Source organism: Drosophila yakuba, chromosome 2L (genome assembly GCF_016746365.2).
Source record: "Drosophila yakuba strain Tai18E2 chromosome 2L, Prin_Dyak_Tai18E2_2.1, whole genome shotgun sequence".
In the NCBI taxonomy this organism is placed as follows: domain Eukaryota; kingdom Metazoa; phylum Arthropoda; class Insecta; order Diptera; family Drosophilidae; genus Drosophila; species Drosophila yakuba.
The window spans coordinates 2836788-2863515 of record NC_052527.2 but is presented as its reverse complement, the minus strand read 5'-3'; the positions used below and the strand labels follow the sequence as shown (position 1 = coordinate 2863515).

General features: G+C 38.4%; 1 protein-coding gene across 8 annotated transcripts; it reads left to right on the top strand.

The window, feature by feature from the left end:
* The first annotated feature begins 4923 nt into the window (after positions 1-4923).
* Positions 4924-26646, top strand: LOC6526620 (synaptotagmin 1). 8 transcript variants are annotated; one of them, XM_039371827.1, is made up of 11 exons: positions 4924-5056; positions 6119-6492; positions 11464-11724; positions 11781-12040; positions 12098-12193; positions 12710-12904; positions 12967-13143; positions 18286-18400; positions 19800-19933; positions 22255-22487; positions 22612-26646. In XM_039371827.1, the coding sequence occupies exons 3-10, from the start codon at positions 11484-11486 to the stop codon at positions 22459-22461; spliced, it is 1425 nt and encodes a 474-aa protein (XP_039227761.1). In that variant the 5' UTR covers positions 4924-5056; positions 6119-6492; positions 11464-11483; the 3' UTR covers positions 22462-22487; positions 22612-26646. The 8 variants fall into 8 exon arrangements, with proteins under 8 accessions (XP_039227761.1, XP_039227764.1, XP_015053301.1 ...); XM_015197815.2 differs by having other exon boundaries at positions 4925-5056; positions 12104-12193; positions 18292-18400; positions 22670-26646; XM_039371829.1 differs by having other exon boundaries at positions 4925-5056; positions 12104-12193; positions 22670-26646.
* Positions 26647-26728: the final 82 nt, after the last annotated feature.

Here is a 26728-nt window from a genome sequence, read left to right as displayed (position 1 = left end):
CTGACGTCGTGCCGGTGGGGTTTTATCGCTCGATCCAACCGGTCCAAAGTTCAGCGGCAGTCGAGTCCAGCGGATTGCCTTCGCCTGATAGCCGACATTGCCTAATGGCGATTGGTTCTCACAGCCAACGCGATACCATCGCTTTCTTCCGATGGCCCAAAGTCTAATAATACGCGTCACTCACGAGGGCTATGACTTTCATAGACCTATTAATATTTCTTCTAGAAGAAAGTGTAAGTTCCTGAGGATATCAGCCATCTGCATAATGAAACTGCTAACATATATCTTATATTAGTTTCATTATTTACATTAAAATTTAGTCAAGCAAATTTCGAGACGTATATACCATCCTGTTTTCGTTTAGCTCTTGGCCAGCTAATCGTTTCCCTCTTGACCATTTTACGATTTGGCTTTTACGACGTTTGGGGTTTGGGGTTTCTTGTTTTGGATTGCTTCAATTGATTAGCATGTGTTATCACACATAATTTGAAGTTTTCACGCCCGCCGAGCATGGTTCTCTTCAGATTACCCTGGAGGACTATAATATGTAAATGGCTTATATTAATTAAAAGCTGGCTCTGATTCCGTATCACCATTTTTTTTTTGTTTCACTTTCAAACCTCATGCCAATCGACTGATTAAGTGCGTCCCGAGTTTTGTTTACCTTGAGATTTCACAATAAAGCATTCACCTCAAATATACTGCGATGGAATCGCACAATATACCTTTCGTAACTCGTATACTCAGGATCGAGGCAAGATCGCTCCCAACGACGTCTAATTTTTGAAGTCTGGCGCGCGTGCTGAAAAACACGTCACAATGGGCGGCTTATCGTGGTCGGGCCTCTGGAATTTCAGTTTTTATTAAAACAGTGTTTTTGTGTCTTACTTAAGTCAACAATATGTTCATACCCTTGATAGGGGTACTTTGACTTTGGCTATAGGTTTGAACTGCAAATTATGGCTTAAAGCGAAGGTTTCAACAGCAAATTATGGCTTAAAGCTTACTTAAGCACCTTGCAGTTCATTCTATTATTTTCTGAATTATTCAAGTCGCTTCATATGATTATGAATGGCCTTAGTTGTCTAGACTTTGGCCTTGCATTTGATCAGGAAAATTCTACGCATGTCTAGTGGGTATTTCATTCATATTACAGATCCGGAAAGTAAAGTCTAAATAACATGAATTCGAAAAATAGAGTTATTGAAACGGTTTGAATCTATTGCTACTATTCCTGGTTAAATAGGTTAAGAAGAGGGCCAGCAGAACAAAGTCTTCTGATTACAGAGGATTTCTTGTTGACAACCGGAAAGTAGCCAGACATAAACACAAATATACACTGTTTTTTATATATTCATTCTGATAACCATTGATAACACCCACGACTTTCGATTTAATTATAAAAAGTAATTTCAAAATATCATTAGAACGTAGATTAGTGAAGTATATATAGCATAGTAAACAATTAATCGAGGTTGCAATGTTTGAATACATTTCTATTCATTTTAAATATTTAAATTTAAATGGCTATATTATTTTGAAACTTTTTCAAAATCTTACTTTCAATTTACTATTAATGCTAGCTGTGGAGCAGCTCACTGATAAAAATATAAACAATAAGTGGCTGTTTTAATCACAGTGTTGAACGCTCAAGCGAAAATGGTTGAGCACCCATCGAAATTAAAGGCCGTAATTAAACCAGAAAACTAATTAGCAAAATAATTAACACGTGCTCGACTTTGAGGGCATTTAACCGACCGAACGACCAGGTGTGACTCCGATTGTGGTCTGTTCATGTGGGCTGAGCGTGGATCCTCAAGGAGATAATCGAATCGAACTGGAGCCAAAAATAATTCTACAGCTCCGGACTACAAGAAGTGAAATTAATTAAAAAAAAACTCAGCTGAATGAGGGGGCACTTAATCAGTTTGCTGGGGAAACTTTCCGCTCGCTCTGTAAGTGCGAACAAATTGATATTGAGCGTAGTAATTGCGGAGCCATGAACGGAATTGACAACTTGGACTTTGGAGCACTCGACGAGATGTGGCGCCTGCCTGCATTCAACCTCCCATCCCTTCATCCACCCAGCCATCCCATCATCCAACCATCCCATCATCCAACCATCCATCCATCCAGACAGACAGGCTAGACGAGATCGGGCGCAGACCGAAACTGAAGCAGGCAAGTGAATATCTTTTTTGGGAGCAAAGTCCACTTACGAGTCATGCGCCAGTCGTGTGTGAACCAAATTCGAATCTTATTTTATTTCATTTTATTTTATCGAATTGAATCGTCTCACTCAATTCACTCAATCATCTGGGCTGCACCCAAAGCAATTAGCCCGAAGTGCCAAGGCGTCCACGCATGCAGCTCGTGTCTGCCGGAATTTCGAGTTCCCAACCAATCGAGATGATGATGATGATGATGTACGCCAACCCGTGACGTTGCTCATCCACCAGATGACGACAACGACTTGGCATTGTGTTCACCTCTTTTTGCATTTGTTCAAAAAATAACACAACGCTCTTTATCGCCGACTAGTGTGGCGCGGGAAGGCGATCTAAATTTAGCATCCGCGAATATAGCGCTTCATTTCCACTTATTTTTGAATTGATGTGGTCAGTTTTTATGGTCCCAAATGACATTCGAGCCATGCCGTGCCACATGCCAAGTGTTGGCGGGAAAGGTGCTAATGGATGGAATCTTTAGATTGTATAATAATTAGTATTTCCTAGGAATACGGAAAGAGGTTTTCTTTGTTTAGTTTGCAATTAGAGTGACAGCTGTTGGTTGAAGTACGCAAGTAACTAATAATATGAAATGATCAGCCCTTTAATCTTCAAGATATATTTAAATACTTTACAAACTTCTGCAAGTTAACTAATAAACTAAGCAATTAACTTTAACAATTGGTAGATAAGCTCATTAGATATTAGCCAATTGACCTTTGTTATACACTTTGGGAACAACACAACATATTTCCAGAGAATCATATACAAACCCAATCTACGTGATTCATGTATTCATGCAGTGAAGACAAAGTCTACCCTGGAATTATCAGTTGTTTCATGGAGATTAGAAAAAGTTAAGAACTTCACTTGCGCCTATTGCACATCTGGACTATAAGCACTTGATAACGTGCAGGCGCCAAATGAACCAAAAATGCAAAGCAAATAAAACCATAAGCCCATTATATAGTAGGTGGCACGTGTAGCCTTGCCATAACCTCGACCACCAAAACCATTGATACCACATGGAATCACAAGCAAAACATAGGAAAAAACCAAACATTCGTTGATTGTGGCTCTAATCGGATGATGCAGTCGAATAAAAGGAACCCTATTCCCGAGGTGTGGTTAACTTTGCATTACCTCATCAAGTTGCCCCAAAGCGAAGCAATCATCACAATTGCCCCAATTCAAATCGATTGCTGTCGATGACACAGCAACCCCAATAATGCAATTGCCCCACGGCCAAATCGCATGGAGCGCGTGCCGCTACGCTTATCGCCATTTGGGAGCAAGTTCAAGTGACCACCGACCAAGTGCCACTAGTCACTGCTGCTCCCTGGCCACCCTGCCCACTGATAACTGATAACTGATAGCTGATAACTGATAGCTGTTAGCTGATAGTTTTTAAGTGCGTGAGCAAGTGCGTGTTTACATTCCGCTCTCCGCTTCAATCATCAATCATCCGCGATCGATCGCGATCGATTTGAGCCCACGGACTGGCCGTTTAATTAACTTCTTTGCGGCGATTTGCGATTTCCGTGCAAGGGTTCCCAAGATAAACGATATGGGAAATCACGAACCGTGGGTATGGCTAACCGCCTGATTGAGGCGTGAAGGTGACCACTATCCAATATCGTGATTTGTATGCGCGTCGTAAAGGATTGTTAATGATTCATCATAGATAAAGCACCAGTGATATGTGATAGGTTGTTCCGTATAAAACTCTAAGATTTAAGAGCTTATCTGCTTGGGTTTCAGGTCAAAATTACATTATGTATTCATATTCCCATACTTATTCATATTTCATTTCTATAAGTTCTCATAACACTACAAGCTAATCTATAGAGGGTATGTAAAATCTCTGCTCTCTACTCATTTTTCAAACAAAAAAATAACGTATAATTAACGGAAATCGAATTTGCATATAAAAAATATAACATTTAGAACTTCTTTTGAAACAAAGTATTAATTAAATAATATTATTAATTAGTGTGCATTAAAATGTGATAAGGATGGGCATGTCAGCCCAAAAGTAGGCACGGATATATCCTTTTAAAGAGATTTATTGTCACATTAATACTATTTTCAGATTAGCGTCAGCAATAAACGATACAGTGTCGCCATCTACATGTCAAATCTTAATTTTCACAGGCGGAACATGAAACTTAGTAGAGAAAAGCTTTCTTCAGCAGCTTTTCAACCCCCACGCACCCATTGAATGTCCTTGCTGGCAGCTTTGTGTGTCATTGAGGCATTTCCGCCCAGTACGCATGTACCGAAAAAACAAACTGCGAACAGGTTCTGAAGGAGCTTTCCACTTTACATGTGCTTCCCAGTCAGATGTTTACCTCCTTTGGGAAAATCTAGAGAGAGAAATGTTCTAAAAACTAGAGATTTGCGCGGATTCAAGAACATCCTTTTTTATTTTTTAAAATAAATATAAAAATATTAACATATAATAATTTACAGACATAAGAAATAGTAGTTATTAAAAAATTCTCAGATATAAAATAGGAAATTTATGAAAAAAACCACACATTATGATTATCCTCCTTTGGATATTACTATTGTAGGGGCTCAGCCGGGTGCAGCTGGCCCAGACCCTTCCCCTTAGAGGTCTCCGCTGGCCAAAAGCTCCCCATGGTGGACACCACCCCGCCCACCCGCTGGCCGAGAAGCCAAAATCGATGCCCCAACCGGTTCGCTCTCGCTGGTTGGCGAGTGGCCCAAGCTTTTCGGTGCTGCTCCTGGAGCGTGTGGGCCAAAACGCGAATGAACATCGACCGTGGAAGTTGACTGCTGAAGTACAAAGCGCTAGGCTGAAGGTGAATGGGAAAGAAAAATTCTAGAGCCTCATACAAAAAGTGGCAATGCCCATGGAAAATCCTACAAAAATGTGTTGATAAAAAATTATGAAAATTTAACAGAATTGGTTGAAAGCAAAGCAAAGTGGTGAAAGTGTTTTCCTATTTGTTATATAAATGAAAAGGCCATCGAAAGCCCCGAATTGTATTGTGCGCGTGTGTATATGTGTGTGCGTGTGTGTGGGTGCGTGTATGCGATTGTGTGTGTGCGAGTGTTTAGCACGCGCTGACAAAAAAAGGAGAACATTTTTTGTGTATCAGAATTTTTTGCAGCAAATGTCGAGAAAAAATGGCAGATATGCTAGAAAATTTGAATTGAAAATTCGAAAGTGCAAGGCGAAGATGAAAGAAGCGCTGAAAAATGGGCTATCATTGAAAGTGAAAACGCATGTGAGCCACTTGCGGGGATATTGATTTTTCCCACCCGACAATTGTGGTGCTGTTGGCCAGTCGAACGTCAGGATTTAAATGCATATCAATGTGAATTCGGCAAAACGGAAAACAGTCCTTGAACGCCCTACAATTAAACAATAAAAAATTCAAATTAAAAAGAGATATTTGCCCATCAACTTGAAGTGTGTCTGAGTGCGAGAGAAAGAGGAAAGCTCTATTCAAGTCAAAAAGAGGCCCTGAAAAGGACGAAAGAAATGGCCCTAAGAAAATCTCTATCCTGAATTTGCTTTCTTCGAGGAAAAAGCGAATTTGCCAACCTCCCACTCTCTCTCTCTCTCTCTCTCTCTCTATTCTTCGCTCTCTGCCCACTCACCAACACGGAGACACAACACACAGACACACACACACACAAAGCCAAATTCGCTCTATCAATATTTACGCACACCATTGTATTTTGATATTACGTATACGCTGCGTATACGTATCTCTCCCACCCTCTCACTCACTCACTCACACTCTCTCTGTATCTCTCTCTCTTCCTTTCTCCCCGCTGACATCCTTCGTACTGCAAAAATATGCAAATAAATATAAATAAAATCAATTAATTTCATTACAAATGACACAACAAAGTATACGAAATTCATGTGAGACTAGCGAGCCGCGGCCTCACTAGCCAAAGCCAGCCACAACCAAAAAAAAAAAAAAAACCAAAAACAAATAACAGGCAGCAGCAGGAGGAGCTCACACACACACATCGACGAAGCGCCAGGACCCGCATCACCATATCCTTCCTGCCAAACAGTCGCCACTGCTGCCGCCCCCGCTCCCCGCTCCCCTTGCAGGAGTCACACTTCGTTAAACGCTGCTCAAAACCCATCATCCAACTAATAAAGCGAACGATAAACAAGCGCATTAAGCACCGCAGCGACCGAGCTATTAACGCTAGTCTGGATCCCGATTGCTGATTGGAAAGGAGAAACATTGGCAGCATTTCTGATTAGGGGGTGAGTGCTGGTACTTGCAAGAACGTAGCACACTTTTTGGGGCAGCCCATCGGGTAAATAGAGAACAATATATAGAACACGCTTAAGGATTAGATAGAATTTAACAGGCTTAAAATTATACTGTAAAGTATTTTGTCTACCTTTCATTAACTTAAATTACTCTCACATATTTTTCTGGTCAACTGCTTCAACTCTAATTAGATTAATATTTAAGTAATCGAGTTAAATAATAAATTCAACTTATGCCGCAGGAATTTGCTCTGCCTTTAATCCTAAAGATCCAAAATATTTTAGGTTTATTAACTTGATTAATTGCCAGACTGCCACACATCACTTATTCATCCCGTCCTTTCTTATCTTCGTCTAATAAGAGCTAAACCTGATTTAGTCCTGCTCTTTGCTAATTAGCTTTGGACAGCCCCATGTTGGGCAGGAATTCCTGGGGGAGGAGCAGGCTATTAAGAGCAATGCCGAAGCATGGCAATAAAAATGCTGCAGACAAGCTCGGCAATCCGCACATAATTGCCAATAATCAAGTTGGCCCGTACGGCCGCGTACTTTTGACCCTTTGTGGTACGAAAATAAGGTAGAGCAATCCTTTTGTGTGAAATTCGAGAATATGAATGAAATGTTCGCATGGGCACTAATTTGGATTTTGAAAACATCGAGACGATTGTTCAATGAAAGCGAAAAGCATAATGATGTGGAAAATTGGTTTTCTCCGACAGCCATTCTTCTGTCCTAAGGCAATGTCGTGCTCCATCGTCTAGCTTGGTTTTGCCTTCATGTTCATTTCCTTTTTTTTTATTTCCTTTGCCATTTTCCGAGTTTTTATTTTGTTGCCTTCTCTGGGTTATGTGCGCAGTAAGGAGAGCAGAAACACAGAAGGAGAGAGAGAGTGAGAGAGCTGTGGGCATGTGTGGCTTTCCCGCTTTTCCGCTTTTCCATCCTTCCGCTCCCAGAGTTTTTCACTCTCCGGCTCGACAGAAAGTTTAACCGCTTCCCCCATTTGGGAGCTTCGCGCGAGCCTTCTGCCGATTCTCTACTCGATTCGCCCGTATTACGTGCGTGGGTTCCACAGATGTTGCCATAGATCCGAATCCGTAAACGAATCCGCACCCGAATCGGATTGCGATTCTGATACCGAGTGCCATTTGCGGAGCAGCTCGCTGTTGGGTTTGTTTGTGGACCCGGTAATGGGTAATGACTGCCTGTCCATCCATTCCATGCTAATTTGTTTTGACAGCTTGATTGTCAGACCGGTAGACCACTCTATATTTACACGGGTTCTTGCTGGCTTGCGCGCAGTATCCTTTTACCCACTTATCTTATCGCTATGTGAACTCAGCGCTAATCGAAAATGCCCAGCCAATTGCTGATATCTGTGTGCCCCAGCTCCACTTTGTGTCACTGCAGTGCATCACACAGCAAACCAGCAACCCAGTAACCCACGCAGCCTTATCAGCTTTTTCTGCACCACCGCCCACAATTTATGAAATAGCAGCAGACAGCTGGCTATTTATAGGTCCTTCGCCAAAGGTCAAAACCTAGCAATTATAACCAGGAAAGCACACATATCCTCCCTGATTGCAACACAAAGCTGAGCTTTGAATTATTTAGTAGGGTCTTCGACACGAAAGTTCTGTTAAAATTGAGTAAGTTCATCAAAAGCGAAATCAGAAGGAGGTGTGGTAATTGAATTTTAGAATTTTGAGTTGAATCTTAACAAGAATTGAACTAAGGTAATAAAAACATTTACTTATTATTGAGAGATTACAGCGTTCCTTTCTTTACTACCTCATTACCTCATTTCATTTTCCAAGACTGCCCTTAAAAAGCAGCATTATCTTCATGGCTATGGCACTTTTGACAGTTACTGCAAATGTTTTCCCATCAATCGAGCCCTCAACAATGAACTCACTGACCACTCGAGCTTTTTACAAGCCCTCAAAAGGAGTCGTAGTGCCAATAACAAATACTGGTAGCTGCTGTTTTGACCCTAAATATAATTTCAACTTTCGAACCGACACGAAGCCGCTTTAGACTGCGTAGTTTGTTATTTAGGTGCCACTTCTTTGGGGCCAGACAAGTGGGCACCGTAAAATAACCAGCACACTCATACGCCCCGTTGACCCGTGGGCAAAAGCATAGGAGTGGCACGAAAAGCTGGAAAAGCTGGCAGAATGACAAAAATGTGGCAAGTGCCGCATACAATATTTGTGACCTTCTTATGCCTTCCTGGAAATCGTAGCAGTTGCACATCTTGGTCCTATTAATGTAAAGGTGTTTTTCTTGCGGGTAGTTTTTACCCTCCAAGATTTTTTGGTGCATTAATAAAATATGAATAACAAAGTGCTCCACCTTTTGGGTGATTGCCATTTTCCGGGCAACTTTCGGGAGGTGTTTCTGATTGTTGCGTGCACATTTATTATGGATGAGTCCTCCGCAGGACAGGAAGCTCCTGTTTATCTATTTTATTTATCTGCCACTGGGCTGCAGCGCAATTTGTTAGGGGATCACACGGAAATCGTGACATCTTCTAGCTTTCCTCTTTTTTCCCTCTGCCACCTCAAGAAGTCATTTCCAGGCAGCTTCTGTGCCGCACAACTCGTCCTAGATGCATTTAAATTTATTGATTTCTTCTGGCCTCAAGTGGCCACAGAGGCGTGGTCCCCCATTTTATATAGATAATGTAAAACAAGTTGGCGGCTTTAAAATATAATATTATTATTTATCGAAAAATCTAAAAATATGTTTTGTTAAAAAATCGGATATTTTCAATCGGCGTTATCGCCATAACTTGCCAAAAATGGCTGCACAGCAAAAATAAAGACTGTTTTGTGCTGCTAATAAACATAGCTAACTATTTCCATCCATACTTTTTTGATTTTAGCAAAAAAAAAAAATTGACAAATTTTTGCATTTTCGATCATCAAAATTTGCGAAAAATGGCCAAAAATTAGCATTTCAATGTATGTACATGGATCGATAGGGAATTTTGTTACGAATTCAACAAGGTATGGCATTCCAGTTTTGGACAACTATTTTCACTGCTATCGTAAAAAAACGGATTATTTTTTATCAAAAAATTGAAAAATCAGTTGTCGAAAAATTATACAATATTATTAATTTATAATGAGCATATGAAGGGTAAAAGATTTTTGCGCTGTCAACTTATCAATTATGCACTCTTAAACGAATTACAGAGAAATTGTGAGTCTACAGTTAAATCTTCGACCAAAATTCCTTCAATAAAGCGATAAGAGGAAAAGAGAACAGAATTTGTTTATTATTCATTTGCAAAAATTTTGCAACATAAATAATTAATTAAATTGGTGATAAGGGCATGTATATTTGTCTACCAGCAGTACTTTTCTTTAGTCGCTTAAGTTCAACTGTGTGGTATAGAAGTCAATCAATTTGGTGATGTGCAAAAATTAATACAATACATATTTGCAAATATAATAATATATAATAATAAATATGGCTGTCTATACGAAAACCATATTCATAATTCTATTGGCTTCCTGTGGTACGTCTCCTGCAATTTTATTGATTTTAAAGTTGTTATTTTTCGGCCTAAAACTGAATTAAATCCCAAATCGTGTGCGCCTAGAAGGCAATTAACCCGCATAACTTCATTTCGCACATTATTCATGCAAATTGTATTTGCAGCCCACCCACAAAATATAAACTTTATGTTGAGCAAACACACAGAGTTTGCATCTAAATTTTCCACGCGCCTGGCCTCCACAACATTAGAATTTTAAGCATATTTATGGGGCCAAATAAACAAAGCTGCCTTCAGGCTTTTCATTTAAGCGGCTCTCCGAGTTTTTCCGACTTTTCCGAGTTCTTTTTCCATCGGTGTGGGTGTGTGTGCTTCAGGGTATGGATGTCCTTTGACGTCATTTGCAAAGTAAACAAGAGAAAGGCGATAGAAGAAGCAGCGCTTTCCAGTCATTTTGACTCTAAATTGCTCTTACACCAGTACGCTTTTCTTTCATTTTCTTTCTGGCTGAGAGGATAAGTGGTTTTGGTGACATATTAATTTATCTTTGGCTCAGGATGCTTTATGAAAACAATGAAATGCAAACAAAAGGTGCAAAACAATGGATACCATTTAACATAAAATCAATTAGAAGTGGGAGTGAATCAATTTCTTATTCTGTGAAAAAATATTCCACTTTTCATATTCCTTCGGTGGACATGTGTCGTTCAACTGTTGATGAATTCCCCAAATTGCTGTCTCAAATGAAGGCAGAAATTGCCAATCAGCGAGACTTAAGTACCCGCGTATACTAAGGGAAACCCCCAAAACCCAATCCCCAAAGGACCTGGGCGTCCCTTTTTGCAACAATGGCAGTTCAGGGTCAAAGGATGTCTGACAAAATTAAAAGAGGAGCCGAGCACCCAACTCAAGCAGCCCTCTGCCGTCCATAATTAATACGGCTCAAAGTGGTTAAAGTAAGCGAAATGAAGTAAAATGCGGAAAATTCAAGCCGAGCGACTACGCAGCAGATGGAGAACAGAACCAGCAGCTCGGCGTTAATATTAATGAATTCAATTAAAGGAGAAAGAGGGCAAAATGGGAAAAGAACCGAGCGAAATCGGGACGGGGGATCTCAGCCATTCAAAGCGTTTGGCGTGGGTGCCATTGTAGAAACATATATATATATATACTCTATATATGTGGAGAGAGAGTGCGTGCCCTTGGCTGGCTAAGGATAAGCACTTTTACTTGGTGCGTTTGCCACTGCCACCAATACCACCCATTCCAGCCCATTTTAGATGACGCCGTCAGCGCATTTCTAGTGTTTCAAGGATGCGCGAGTGTAGGAGAACTTGCTAACGACTTTTGTGGGATTTCTTTGTGGCCACACTGTAGTTCAGCGCTATTTTTAAAGCAGCGACAGCCTGGACATTAAACAGCTACTCATTAAAACTAAAAATTGTGTGTTTTTTTTTCAGCAACAACACAGCAAAACAAAATGCCGCCAAATGCAAAATCGGAAACGGACGCCAAACCGGAAGCGGAACCAGCGCCAGCGTCCGAGCCGGCAGCGGAACTGGAGTCCGTGGACCAGAAGCTGCAAGAAACACATCACTCCAAATTCCGTGAGGTGGACAGGCAGGAGCAGGAGGTGCTCGCCGAGAAGGCGGCGGAGGCGGCCAGTCAAAGAATCGCACAGGTGGAATCAACAACACGCAGTGCAACCACAGAGGCTCAGGGTGAGTTCAAATGGAATAATACAATTAATTAACTCATTTATATATTTTCTTTTTAGAATCCACCACCACCTCATTGCCGGTGATCAAAAAGATCGAGCATGTCGGCGAAGTGGTCACCGAGGTGATCGCGGAGCGCACGGGGCTGCCCACATGGGGCGTGGTGGCCATCATCATACTCGTGTTCCTGGTCGTCTTTGGTATAATCTTCTTCTGTGTGCGGAGATTCCTGAAGAAGCGAAGAACCAAAGATGGTAAGGGTAAGAAGGGTGTCGACATGAAGTCGGTACAGTTGTTGGGATCGGCGTACAAGGAGAAAGTAAGTGTCTGACGCGCCATCAAATCTTAGTAGTTATTGGGTTCTGGTATGTCATAGGTTCAGCCTGATATGGAGGAACTCACCGAAAATGCCGAGGAGGGCGACGAGGAGGACAAGCAGAGCGAACAGAAGCTGGGTCGCCTCAACTTCAAGGTAGGTCCCCCAATTCCCAATTCCCCAGCTCCCAATTGCCAATTGCCCAGGACAACCCAAAACAACCACACAGCAGCCCCGAAAACTAATCCCCCAGCTTAGGAAACTAACCAAACGTAACTCAGATAGGTGGTTGCATAAGTTGATGTTCTAGACATGGAAAACACACCCACAGAGAGGAGAATACAAACTCAATGTATACTGTAACAACTGCCTTTTTAATGTTTCATGTACACTGAACCAAATGACATGCACCTGAAAATTGCGTTTCCACTGGGTTATATTCTTGCCTAAATTTGATGTTGAAACTAGATTAAATATCAGAAAGCCTAAATTTCTTTAGCGGGGAATCTTTCCTTGTGTGAAACCCACATAATTAGATCTAGCCACCACATTAACATATAAAACAGAAATCTACTTTTACCACTGTACTAATATATTATTTTCCATTGTCTCTTTTTGGCCGAAAACCAAAACCCCTGTTGTTGCCGCCTTTCGAATCTCTCTCTCTTTTAGCTGGAATACGATTTCAACTCGAATAGTTTGGCCGTGACGGTGATCCAAGCCGAGGAGCTACCCGCCCTGGATATGGGCGGCACCTCGGATCCCTATGTCAAGGTGTACTTGCTGCCCGACAAGAAGAAGAAGTTCGAGACCAAGGTGCACCGCAAGACCCTGAGTCCGGTCTTCAACGAGACGTTCACCTTCAAGGTGAGATTGGCACAGATTGGCAAGGATATTGTAAACACCTACTCATATATGTATGATTACAGAGTTTGCCCTATGCCGATGCCATGAACAAGACGCTAGTGTTTGCCATATTCGACTTCGATCGCTTCTCGAAGCACGACCAGATCGGCGAGGTGAAGGTCCCACTGTGCACCATCGACCTGGCGCAGACGATCGAGGAGTGGCGCGACCTGGTCAGCGTTGAAGGAGAGGGCGGACAGGTATGTAGAGCTGGGCCGGGTTCAAATCGCGGGGTCACCAGTATACCACTATCCAAGCTATCCGTAACTCTCTCTCTGTCTATGTATACAACTCGATGTGCCTCTAAGTGTGTTTATTATCCAACTCAAGAACTCAAGAACATCAGTTGAGCTCTGTCTCTTATGATTCTTATGATTCGAACCTTACGATTTAACATTATGATTTCCTATGCGTTCGTTAGTAATGCCCTGAGTTTTGGAGCCAAAGGCAAGCCAACACTGAAATCGTGTGATATTTGTTGACTTCTGTTCTGTAATCTCGAACACCTACTTATAGTACGATGATTATGTTTTGTGTGTATTTTGCATTCGAACTTCAGCCACGACCAACAAAAAAAAAAAATCTAAAAATATGAAAATACAGCAGAAAGCAATCCAAGCATTTTCGACACCCACCAATATTTGTTTTTTAAGTCAACGAACCCACCTCCCCAAAAAAAACCCTCGAAGTACTTTTAAGGGCAAAGGGAACAAAGACAATTACAGTGAAAACTTTCCAAAACAGATACAATATCAACAAGACATTGAAAACTTCGTGGAACAGACAAGCAAAAGTTGTTCGAGTCTCTAACGAAACTTTTTACACACCCAGTTCAAAATGCAAATATAAATAAATCAAAGAAATTATCTTACCATTTAAATAAGCAATACTCAACAAGAAAACCAACAGCAAGCTGGTGGATAAATCAAATGGCACCAGAGCCTTTGATTTTTCCCCACGGAGCTTTGACAGTTTTTTTATTTTCTTTAAAAACCCTCAACCGACACCAACAACTATTACAAAAAAAAAAATAAAACTCTAAATTTCTCTTTCTCCAATTCCCCCCTCTGAAACAAACCAAAAAAAATTGATTTCGAAACATATAAACTCTTGTTTTCTTGAACTTTTGTAGAAGGTAAATACAAAAACATGCTTTCAATTATTACTTAAACCAATCAAAAACCCAAAAACCAAAACCGAGAACTCTTTAACACATTTGCATACATTTGCGATTTGAGTTTATGATTTTCCCTCTATATAACCTGTGAACTGTCGCTCTTGTACAAAAAAGCCGTCTGCAACGATTATAATAAGCAATGCATCTAACCAACTAACACAACTAACCAATCGAATCTTCAATACCTATTTTCCCACGATAATCAATCAATAATTGGTCTTGAGCGATTGTTCTGTGACTTTTCTCTGTCTCTACTATATTTCCTTTTATATATCCAATAACTATACTGTTGCGTCTGCATACTTTCTCGCATCATTAATATTGTAGTTGAATTTTTGTATTAATATAAGCGATTTATCTATGTTTGGGCTGTCTTGTTTGCAACCGAGTAATCAAAATGACAAATGTTTTCACATTTCCATATGCAAATGATCACACTGCAATATTAATTTGTTGAGAAAACCTGTGGCATAAGAAAAAAGCTAAAGTAAATCAGCATGGTTGACTGACTTTCCCTCCCCCCATACAAATTAACTTCAAACCCTCTCCATTTCCCCCCAAAACTTCGAGCCCAACTTTGGGCCAATTATCCTTTGCCATTTACTGACCATGCTGATCGAATTGTTTAGTTTGCTGAATCTTTTCCCCCCAAAACAACACTACTCGCAACTACTACACAATTTTTGTTTGCACTTGGATTGGAACAATTAAACGTCGAAAATACTGAAAACTTTTGCATATCTTTCTTACAGTAGTAATCAACTTTTGCACCCCAGTTACTTGCATAAAGTCTGTCAAACTTTTACTATCCAAAACATACCCGAACACACACGCTCTCTTTTTCTCTATTAAACTCACTAGCTCACTAACACACACACACACACTAAAACGCACAGAAGAAATTCTCTGAAGTAACAAACGATAAGCTATATAAATAAATTAAAATGTTGTAAAATATTTGCATTGATTACATTGAATTGGTCAAATGATGGAATGAATGCCCTAAAAATGTCTCACACAGATACACGGAAACACACACAAAGCCATGTACAAATACTCTCACACAATTCAACAAGCACGCACACAGATACAAGATACAAGATAAAAGATACAAGATACAAATACACAATTTCAGAGATGGAAAACAGCTTTAATTTTTCGCCTGTGAATGCCAGAAAAGAAATGGTATTGTCTGATCAAATATTTTCGGAAAGCCGAAAGTTGAAGGCATTTGCTGGATTTCAATGAGATATTTTCCCAAAAAAATATTTCCGATAGAAGATCCATGAACGCATATTACAAGGATGTGCTTAGATATTACGTTTTATTTTTATTTCACTGATATTATTATTTATTTTCTAATATTTAGGTGTCCTTGCGAGAAGTCAACATCTAAGCCAATTTAAATCCAGCGAATGTTTAGGCCTGGCCCAATACCATTATGCCAAGAAAATAGGCATAAGCTTTATTACCAGATAATAATAATAATAATACTGTAACTGTAACTTTTCCTACTATGAATATAACAACTTACTTACAGTTAGTCTAGAAACACTGCAAATATACCATTCTGAACAATTTTTACTCTACTGCATGCCTTTCCTTTTGCTTACGACTTTATACCGATATATAAACTCACACTAAGTATTAGAAATCCACACGAAAAACATTGAACACGGACATGCGACCATTGATTGGTTACATAACTATACGAAACTTGCAAAAACCACATTGAAACTTATCAAAATTCTACTGGAAATGGAATTCAATGATTTTTAATACGCTCTTCATTTTTCTCTTTAATTATTTTTAAACGTATCGCTAAAAAAAAAACCAAACAAACAAACCAAAAACAAATTCAAATCTGTAATCACAAAATTCGAAAACTCGACATTTCCAAACTGTACTCGAAATTTTTGACTCATGCCATGGGGAAATCAATCCGAAACCTGAAACATGCCCAAAAAACCATGTAAGTATACGATCGAAGGAACGAAGATTCATAATTATCGTTATTTGCTTTGGTTGTTGTCGTCATAAATGTGTTCAAAAGTTCTGTTCGTTGTGTTTGTGTTCAAATTCTGTTCGAGCTGCCAAATTAAACGTATAATCAAATCCAATCCAAATCGAGAGCCAATCCATTGGAGCAGTTGAAGAACGAATATTCAATATTCTATATTATATACGTAAAAACGCTTATTTAAGTCTTAACTTTTGTGTTTAGCTCTCTGTCGCTGTCTCGCCCGATGTGTGTGTACTGTACTTATGTTTTGAGTTGCATAACTTGATTGTGTACTGTATTGTGTAAGCAGAGCTTCGATGACAGTCAAATACAAAAAAACAATGCTCAATACTTTTGTTTTCCAATTTCGATATTTCGTTCGATTACCTTTACTTTCGGTTACGATTAATGGACATTTTTGTTACCATGAGACATTCACCAAACATTTAACAAAGAATATTTCGAAAGGCACCCAAAATCACAAACGATAACTGAACTTGAATCGAATTCAGAGAATCAAAATATTTAAGTCCCTAGAAAAGTTGCGGTAAGTGACTCCGATTTAAAAAACTCTATAAATTCTCTATAACGCTCGCTCGCTCGCTCTCTGTCTCTGTCTCGCTCGCTCGCTCTCTGTCTCTGTCTTGAAACTAATTTTTTAACTAATCCAAATAATCCAAAATAACACACAACCACACCACCCATAGCTAAGCATTAATAGTTCAACAAATACAGTTTCGTTTTCCCGGGTTAGTTTGGCCCTTGGAGAAGTGATCGAATCGAGGAATTGGCATCGCATTGGTTTGTGTTATTGTGTTATATGTTACAACACCCAGAAATCGAAGTAAAATCTATATAAAACCCAACACTGCAAGCGGTTCGAACCAGCCTAGGGACCTATATGTGTTATAAGTATTAGCTAGATAGATTTTTCATTTGTAATATATATACTAATATTAATTATCATGTACATTTTTAACTTCTTATTCATTTCGATGTTCCTCCAAAAACGATTCCTAATACTAGAGCTAGTCTCTGAAATGTACATACAAATCGGCTCAACTCTTGATTTCAACTTCTTATCTCACTGTCTCTGTACTTTTCAATTCTCAGTAGTTTCTAAGGACATTTTTGAAAAAAACCAACATATTTTTGCATTTTGTGCAGTCGGTTTTGAGCTGGGTGTTTTCATAAAAACAAACATGAAGTCAAAGAAAATAGAACATATTAGCTAACATACTGCTCAGAAGTGAAACTGAACTGTAAGTTTTGGTAAAGTTATCAATAATAAACGGAGAAGACACAAAAGCCCCTGATAAACCAAAACCAAAACCAAAAAAACACTTGAACAATATCAACGAGTTTACTTTCAGTTGAGTACTTTGCATTGGTTTCTTTAGTTTTTCGTTGGATATACTCTACTCCCTGATAAACATGTCAATAGGTATATATACATACTATATACTTACACTGAACAAAATCGAAGCTCTAAGACGTGTGCAGTAAATGTTTGATGTACTTATTTGTGGCGTTTTCGTTTTATGTCAATTAAATAAAATATAACAAAGAACTAAAGTTCTCGTAAAAATACCGTACTGTTCACCCCAACCCAAAAAAAAACCCATTAACTTGAACTTATTCCGAGTGTATTTGATTTCTCCCACTATCCACGTGTATAATCGAATATTCTTGGTTATCATATATACTTGTTACTTTGCAACCGTATATCTCGATTAAAGCTTAGTTCGTCGTTTGTTTAACCGATATATAACTTTGGGTGGCTAAAAACAAAATAACTAAGTGAAAGCTCCCACTTAATTTCTTAATATGTGGCTCACTTTCGCATCCTTGGCACTTATTTCCAAAAAAGTATTAAAACTGAGTTTTAACTGGCAGTTAAATTTAACGGGTGGTTAAAACGGGTGGCCAAAAGGATGCGACCATGTATATTGCAGCAGTATTTATAATAATGCAAAACTCGATCGACCCAAACCTTATATAAATATTAGCCCCTATATACTTTGAAAATGGATATGTATATGTAATTGTACCAATAGCGTCTGTGTGACATGTTGTTTTTGATGCAAGACCACTGAATCTCGCACGATCGAAACTAACCACTAACCCATTTCCGTAAACTCTTCTCCGGATCTCGCCATACAGGAAAAGCTGGGAGACATCTGCTTCTCGCTGCGCTACGTGCCGACCGCCGGAAAGCTAACCGTCGTCATCCTGGAGGCCAAGAACTTGAAGAAGATGGACGTGGGCGGACTGTCTGGTAATGTGGCGTTATACCGAATCGTGGGCGGAACCGATCGTGGCCCTAAAATGATTTTGTTATAGGGTTTGCGGCGGTCCTGTTCGCGACTTTGTTGCTTTCTGTGTTTGTAATTTTAGCTATAGCTAGGTGTGTGACGTACGTTGTTCGTTTTATTTTTAGTTTTATGGCATTCTTTTACTTTTATTTACAATATATATATATATATACTCGTACTAACTTCTTCAGACGTGGCAAAGGGCAAGGCAACGTTTGCTGTTATAAAAAAAAATCAAAATCAAATGAGCAAAGAGATACTACTTTTATTCCAACTAATTTTTGTCAACTACTTTTCTACTACTATCAATTAGCGCCAAACTTATCAACTTGCATTTCTTACCGTATTTAGCCCAATTCGCGTACGCTAAAATATCAATTAATTCATTAACCAGTGGATATATTTGTGGTGCGGCAGCGTTTCCATCCCGAAATATTCGCACAGTTTTTTCCTATGCCTGGCAAAACCAAAATAGAAAACCAAATTCGACTTTAAGCTCTATGCCGAACAATCAAAATGGCCGAAAATCGCTTGCTTAGCTTCACTTTTGCATGTAATCTGTACAATTTTTTTTCGTAACTCAAACACTCGACATCATTTCGGGTCTCTGATGCCAGATTACAAGCGTTGCCGCCGAATATATCCAAAACAATTTAAAGTTCTTCTAGGCTTTTACAAACAACAGAACATTTTCCAGTATGTTTTTAAATGCTCCAACAATAATCGGTTACAAGTAATTCGTGTAACGAAACGGATAAGTTTTTCATATAAATTATAATTTGAAGCAATGCCTTGAGTTTAACAGGTTGCTGAGTTCCAAAATGTTCAACTATGGTACAATCAGTAATTGATGTTAACTTTAAATGATTTTCAAAAAGTCAGCAAGCCAAAGTCAAAAATTACACTTTCAGTTGTGTGCCAAAAATCTGCGAGAATTTGAAAACAATTCAAAGAGTTTCAAGAAGTGCGAAGTGTTATCACATTCACTGCATACTTTTAGGTACTTTTTAGTGTGGTTTCAAATTTTTGGATATTTTTGTGGCGCCCAACGTATTTTATTAATATGTATTGACGTTTTTATTTGATTTAACATTTACACTTTGGCCTGTTTCTTGTTTTCTCGTTGGACTTTTCATTTGTTTTTGTGTTTGCAAAGTAAAAATTGATCTACTCTATATATAAACAAGTACATAATTATTCAATGTTCTTTGGTGTACATTACTTATATGTGTGTAAAGCAAAAGAAACCAAAACAAAAAAATCAAATATGATGTGTTAATCAGATTATTGTGGAAATTTTACTTTGTTATAAAAACGAAAATGTTTTCTTTTTCTTTCTTTCAATTCTTTCCAATATTATAGATCCATATGTGAAAATTGCAATCATGCAAAATGGCAAACGTTTGAAAAAGAAGAAGACAAGTATCAAAAAATGCACCCTCAACCCTTACTATAATGAGTCGTTCTCATTTGAAGTACCATTTGAACAAATACAAGTATGCGAGAATGTATTATACTATCCTATAAAATACCACAACTACTACTACTCTACTACTATACTACTACTGCCTACTGCCTATACAAACTACCTACTACTACTATTACTGTTACTACTGTTACTGTCCTCTTCTGAACTATCTACCAAAGAAACCAAACTAAACCGAGTTTTGAGTACCCAACCTCCCTCTAAACACACACTAGCCTACTTACGTGCAATCGTTGTTGTTAATTATACTACATATATACCGTATATATATATATATATCCATATATTGAATACTTGTATTCCAAAACAAGCGACAACAACACCAAACTCTGAACCAAACAAACGAACACTCTTAGAGACCAATCTTCGTATTACCCATAAAGATATCTAAACTTCCCCCAAAAAACTAACTTAATCTTTGTGTTCTATAAGACCTATCAAAAAACCCTAAAAAAAAAACAAAAAGTATTCAATGTTAAATGTTGTAATTTTAACCAAAATTTGTTCGAGCTTCTTTTATGTTTGATAATCCCTAATTTACTATTGTAAATATTCAAAATGGAAACTGAAAGCCCAACAAATTTAGCCAAATCTTTTAGTTTGTTGCCTTTGTTTGTGTAGTCTTTGAGAAATTGTTGTGGAATCTGATTTCTGTTCTGAACTTGAGTTTTAACCAGCCTCGATGTGTGCTTAGCCCAGCTGATTTGGTTTATGTTTTAGTTGTTAAATGTGTAATGATCGATTTGAAGACAATCTGGCAAGAGGAAAAGCAATGACAATCAGGCATGCCTAGTGGCTTAGGAATCCGTAAACTCTGGCAATCTAGTTGCCCCAAAACCACACACCGTCTTAGACGACCTTTTGAATGGAGAGCAAGCCGTAGTGTGCCCGCTTCGCTCGCAACCGAGCAAAAAGCAATCAAGCAGAAAAGCATAAGCATAAAGCATTAGCATCCAAGCAAGTTGAGCAGTCGAGCAGAAAAGCATAAATGCAAAAAGCAATTAAGCAGCCAAGCACGAGCCTTACACACACTACGCTCACTCCAGAGAACTACAGTGAATACAAACTAATACAAATTCGAATACCAACTTAAACTACTCTTTCCATAATACAAACTATCGCAAACTCCTATACCAGCGGCGTCAATAATGCACCACGCAGCAACCAAATCGCAGTGGGTACATTATTTTGACACTGTCTTCTGATTTGAATATCGAATACCAATCGCACCACAACAGCTACAGTACAAATACAGTTTACACAGTATAAATACCCAATAAATGCCAACACAGAGAAGTATAGCGTATCACCATGAATACCAATCATACCAATCAAACAAACATATAGTCAAGCGATCTGGAAACTGGGAGAACTCCATTACGGTTACGGTTACGTGTGCTAGTCAAAGAGTTAGCCCCTGTCTATAAGTAGGACCCCCCAGCCATGACCAATTACCAAAGAACGACAAATGGGATTGAATATTATACATTTTCGTTTACACGTATTTAATGAACATTTTTCTTTTTGCCACAGCTTAAGTGTCTGCTATTCAAGTATCGAGAAAAGTAATTTGTTCATTAGTCCCCGAGGTTAAAAGGTGGCGAGATATATATATTCTCGTCCCAACATGAATCCGAATCTGCCGACATCTTCATATGCTTCTCACCTTACGCAATTCAAATGCTTTTAGGAAGTTCTTGAGTTTGTTTACCCACTCTTATTATTTCAAGCTACTCATTCTTAGCCTTAGACATTTGCATGATCTGCTTGTTAATTCACAACCAAAAAATATGAACACCATAAGGGAATACTACTCCACAGCAAGCATATTCCTTTTTTGGAAGCAGCTTTTTGTATTGCTTGAACGCCCTTAGATGTTTAACCAAAAATGAAAAATGAAAAAATAAATATATCCCAACAAAAGTGCTTGTGCAAACTGGAAGTATTCCAACCGACGATCTCCACGATTAAACCTAGCCTGCACTAAACTCGTAACTAATATACAGCACTCAAAAGCCGATATTAATCCACGTAGTGCCGAAAACCTCTGTCTATAACCTGATTCCCAGTACAGCATTCGTAGTTACAGTGTCTGCCTGTTAGCGAACAACAGTTCCCACTTCAATTCCCAAAAAAAACAACTTGAAACCCAAAAACAGAACACGTATATCGATATACCGAATACCGAAAAAGTTCTTCAACTCAAAAGCGAAGCCCCCTCCCGTTCAAAAGAGATATAGACCGAATTGAAAGTACCTGCACCCAGAATACCCCTACTAATGCCGGTACTTTCCTTGAACCATCTCTCTCCCCCCCCCAAATCGCGCACAGAAAATCTGTCTCGTTGTGACCGTCGTGGACTACGATCGTATTGGAACCTCCGAACCCATCGGCCGCTGCATACTTGGCTGCATGGGCACCGGAACCGAGCTGCGTCACTGGTCGGACATGTTGGCCTCGCCCCGCCGGCCCATCGCCCAGTGGCACACCCTCAAGGATCCCGAGGAGACCGACGAGATCCTGAAGAACATGAAGTAAGGCGGCGCCATGGATAACCAATGCAGGTGAGTGCAAGCCTGGGGCACCAGAAACGTCGCTCTTCAAAAGGAAGCATTGATATTATCTAGGTGTCGGAAAGTATGCAACAATAAATTTTAAGTGGGTTGCCCTTTCACTGCATACTTTCAGACACCTTTACCACTCGAGCTTAAAAACTAACCTTTCCACTTGATCTCATCGTTGGCAGACTTGCAGCACATCTATCAAACGTATAAAAGTAACCAAAGAACACTTACGCGAACCGTCAGACATTGAAATCGAATGCATCATCATCAGCTACAAATGATCCTCCTCACCCGAAACGACAAGCAACAATCAGCGAAATATCGTAGTTAATGCAAAAATTGTTCATCTATGCAGTTATCTCAACATAAACATACTGGAACACACAAAATGCCGATTAAGTAATACCATAGGTGTCTAAGTTATATCTCATTGGTTGAACAGCAAAGCGAAGTGAAAGCTATGAAATCCTATATAGAAAGCAATGTGGTGTCCCTTTCACTGGCCGGAATCCGAAATAGTTCGATCGATTTTACATACACGTATAATCCACACATGAATTCATTCTGAGATCTATGAATTTGTTGTTGTCCCTGATTGAGATTTTCCAAACTATGAAAATTACGAGTATGTTCTATTAAAATGCAAAAACTCTATATACTCAAACTATTTAACGGATGAACGAGAGGGTATGATTTTTAAATGTTAAGTTTACTTTCGTTTTTAAATTAGTGCAATGATTAAAGGGATCTTTCCGGTTTTAAATTGGTTTTTCAATCGTTGAAGGATTACTAGTGAATAATATTACTGACTAATGCATATATATGAAACAAAACAAGAACGTAAAGGCAACTTAAACTGTTATGTAAATTATTTATTATGTTTAAATTATTGAGCATTACGTACCTAACTGTGTAAGTATTAATCTATGTGTGTTTAAAAGAAATGGACATGGCAGACATATTAACAGGAGAATGGAAGGGAAATCATAAAATATATATTATATATAAATATTATGTATAACGACCTAACAGAATCAGACGAATAAGTAGAAGGGAAACCAAAATAAAAACCGAAAACCAAAAGCAAATAACAAAAGTTAAACTTTGAAGCGTGATTTCAACGGAATATATCATCAGTTTAAACTTAAAGAAAATATCGAACATTTTGCACAATGGATCAGATTGGAATATTCTTTTTTTAATTCGAACACTTTGTAGAAATATGGCTCAGTTTGGGAAAGGTTTCCATTTTCGATAAGTTTTTCCTTTTGTTAGCTTTAAATTTGCGTTCCAGTTTAAACTATTAGTTTGGTAGCTTCTTCTTCTCGAATATTAAGGTTTCTACAACTATCTATGAGTCGTTTTACTCGTTTCCGACTTTAACACATTCCCTAATTTAGAAATCATATTAGGACCTAATGAAAATATACATACTAACTAAATGATTATGGCAAAAATGTTAAAACAGAAAAAGAAATATTAAGAACAATAATAGTTATTACTATTTATATTATATTCAAGTATATGACATCTAAACAATATACATTTATATAAACTTGTGCTCCTGCTGCACAAGCCTACTAAGAATTTGGGATTTTTAATATGGAAAAGCGGCGGCAGCAAAACTTCTACCTACCTAAAACACAAACTAGCTAATTAAGCTAACAAAAATGTAATCCGATATTGAAATCGATATTCGAATTTGAAATCAAAGTCGAGACGAAGGATTAACAGTGAGCCATGATTTTCTGATTTTTTCCATATTGAAAGTAAATGAAATTCAACTAATACATTAGATGTTTTTGTCCTGTAAATGGTATATTATAATGATAATGATAAAGATAAAGCGTAGTTAGGGATCTGTGTATCCCCTGTACACCCACTTACACAGTTGTAGTTATGTTCACTGAAGCAAGAGAAATGCGTAGGAGTACACAAAGAACAAAGAATGCAAAACTTACAAATCGAGAAAATACCAAAAATATTTATGTAATATAATTCATCTAAATTTAACAAATCGAAGTGGACGCCAGGAAGAACAAGTTATGCAACTTATTACGAGTATTGTTCAATAAAAATAAATAACTTTGCTTTTCCAAATAATTACTGTAAATTATCTCAAGCCCAAAAACAGCTAAATAAGACACAGATACAAAACACACTCACACACCCACAAACACACATATGTATTATGTATTAAACAAATGGTAAATTACTAACAAAAATCGAAGCCTAACCACAACAGCAACAAAATGAAACAAACAAGACAACAAACTATATATACTTGCATATTAAACAAATTATATGAAATTATATAAAATGATGTTGATTATTGATTTAAATTAAAACTGAGAAAGTGAATAAAACAAATTATATATACACCTATATATAAATATTAAACAAAACAGAAGCAAAACTTTCATTTGTGTTTTCCTTTTAGTTGGTATACGCATACATACGAACACAGTGCTACACTGAGCGAAACGAAGTGCAAGTGTTAGCCCAAAACGACATGTACATACACACCCACACCACACACACAACATATACCACACATGAAAACACCCACACTGAAACACCCACGAACTGACCAAAAAGCAAGTCGAACGAACACATGAATGTACTATATTATATTATATTAAATATTGTATTGTATTATTTTCGAAAACGTTCTCAAAGCAAGCAGAATGCAACGCATAGCCCATCACGAAAGCACAAATCAGTAGAGGAAGGAAGTTAAAGTAAATAAGATACTAAAATAGGCCAGAGATAAATAAAACGATAAATAAAAAGGAAAAAACAATATAAGTAGCAGTCCATGTACTTTTATTTTCTAGATATGTATGTATGTAATTTATATTCGAGGTAAATCAGGCATTATGCATTTAGCAACCAGACAAGAGCATAAAACCGCATCTAGGATTCACCATCGATCCAAGATCAAAGGATCGGGATCGATCATCCTACACTTCACCATAGCTACAGCCCCGATTCCACTGGGGAAAATCCGAGTATAGGGGAATCCCCCTCCAATGTCAGCCAGTGCATTTATTTTGGTCAAAGGGAGCACGCGGCAGCACTTCGAGGAATCGGGATAGTATACATATAGAGCGCACCTGAGGGAACGATCACGATCACGATCGAGTAGAGTAATGTATAAGTACAGAGGAGTAACGACAAATACAAGATATAGAAATATGCGTTATAGGTTGAACAGACCCAAGATATAGGACAATGTTTGATGTTGATATGAGTTAATCTGGCCACCTAGCGTGCGCATTATATGCATAGATACGAACATACATACATAGTGCAGGAGATAGGCCCTCCCATAGGATCATTTTATATACCCAGAATTCCGAGGGAGGGCAGCCACATTATACATAACCATCGACAGCACCGCATAGTATGAACACAGCATACGGCATATACATACAAGTATCCACTTAACCGAGCGATATGCATACATATACACCAGGACATAAGGTCCACAAGTACTTTTCCCAGGAGCTATCCATCCCTCGGTTCAGATCCAGACACTATATACCTACATATATGCATACATATATATACATATATACCTACACGTACAGAAACTCATCCAGCACTTACACTCGCGGATATCATTTTATGACTCTTTCCGGAGTTTTGTTGTTTACGATAAACTGTTTATAGCTGTTTTTGAATTTTAAATAAATTATATTTACTATATGGCAAAACAAAGAATAACACTAAAGCAAACCCATATATGATAGTAATATGTATATGTTTTAAATGCTATTACCAAAACGAATCTTAAATTGAGGCTCTGCAAGCAGAGAGTTGCAAGCTAAAGAAGAATATTACTGAATAAACTGCATATATATATACACACTAATGTGCAACTGTATTGCAAGACAAGCATAGCATTTTATTTCCGAGGCAAAAGAATTTAACAAAACACACACACACACAAACCCAAACTCTGACACCTGTGCACGGTGGCCGGCAATTGCAGGTGCGCCCAAGGGCCTCCAGATTCCGCCACAGCCGTACTAACCCCCAACAAAAGAACAAACCCCAAGACAAGAGCCACAGATAGAAGATCTATGTAAAACACTAGCGATGTGAACGACACAGAGGAATGTTTATAAACAATAAACAAATGTTTGAAAACTAACAGCGTGACTTTAATTCTGTGCTCAAGCTCGGGCCTTATCGCCTTTTACAAAATAAACAATTGAGCTAACAACAACTTGCTA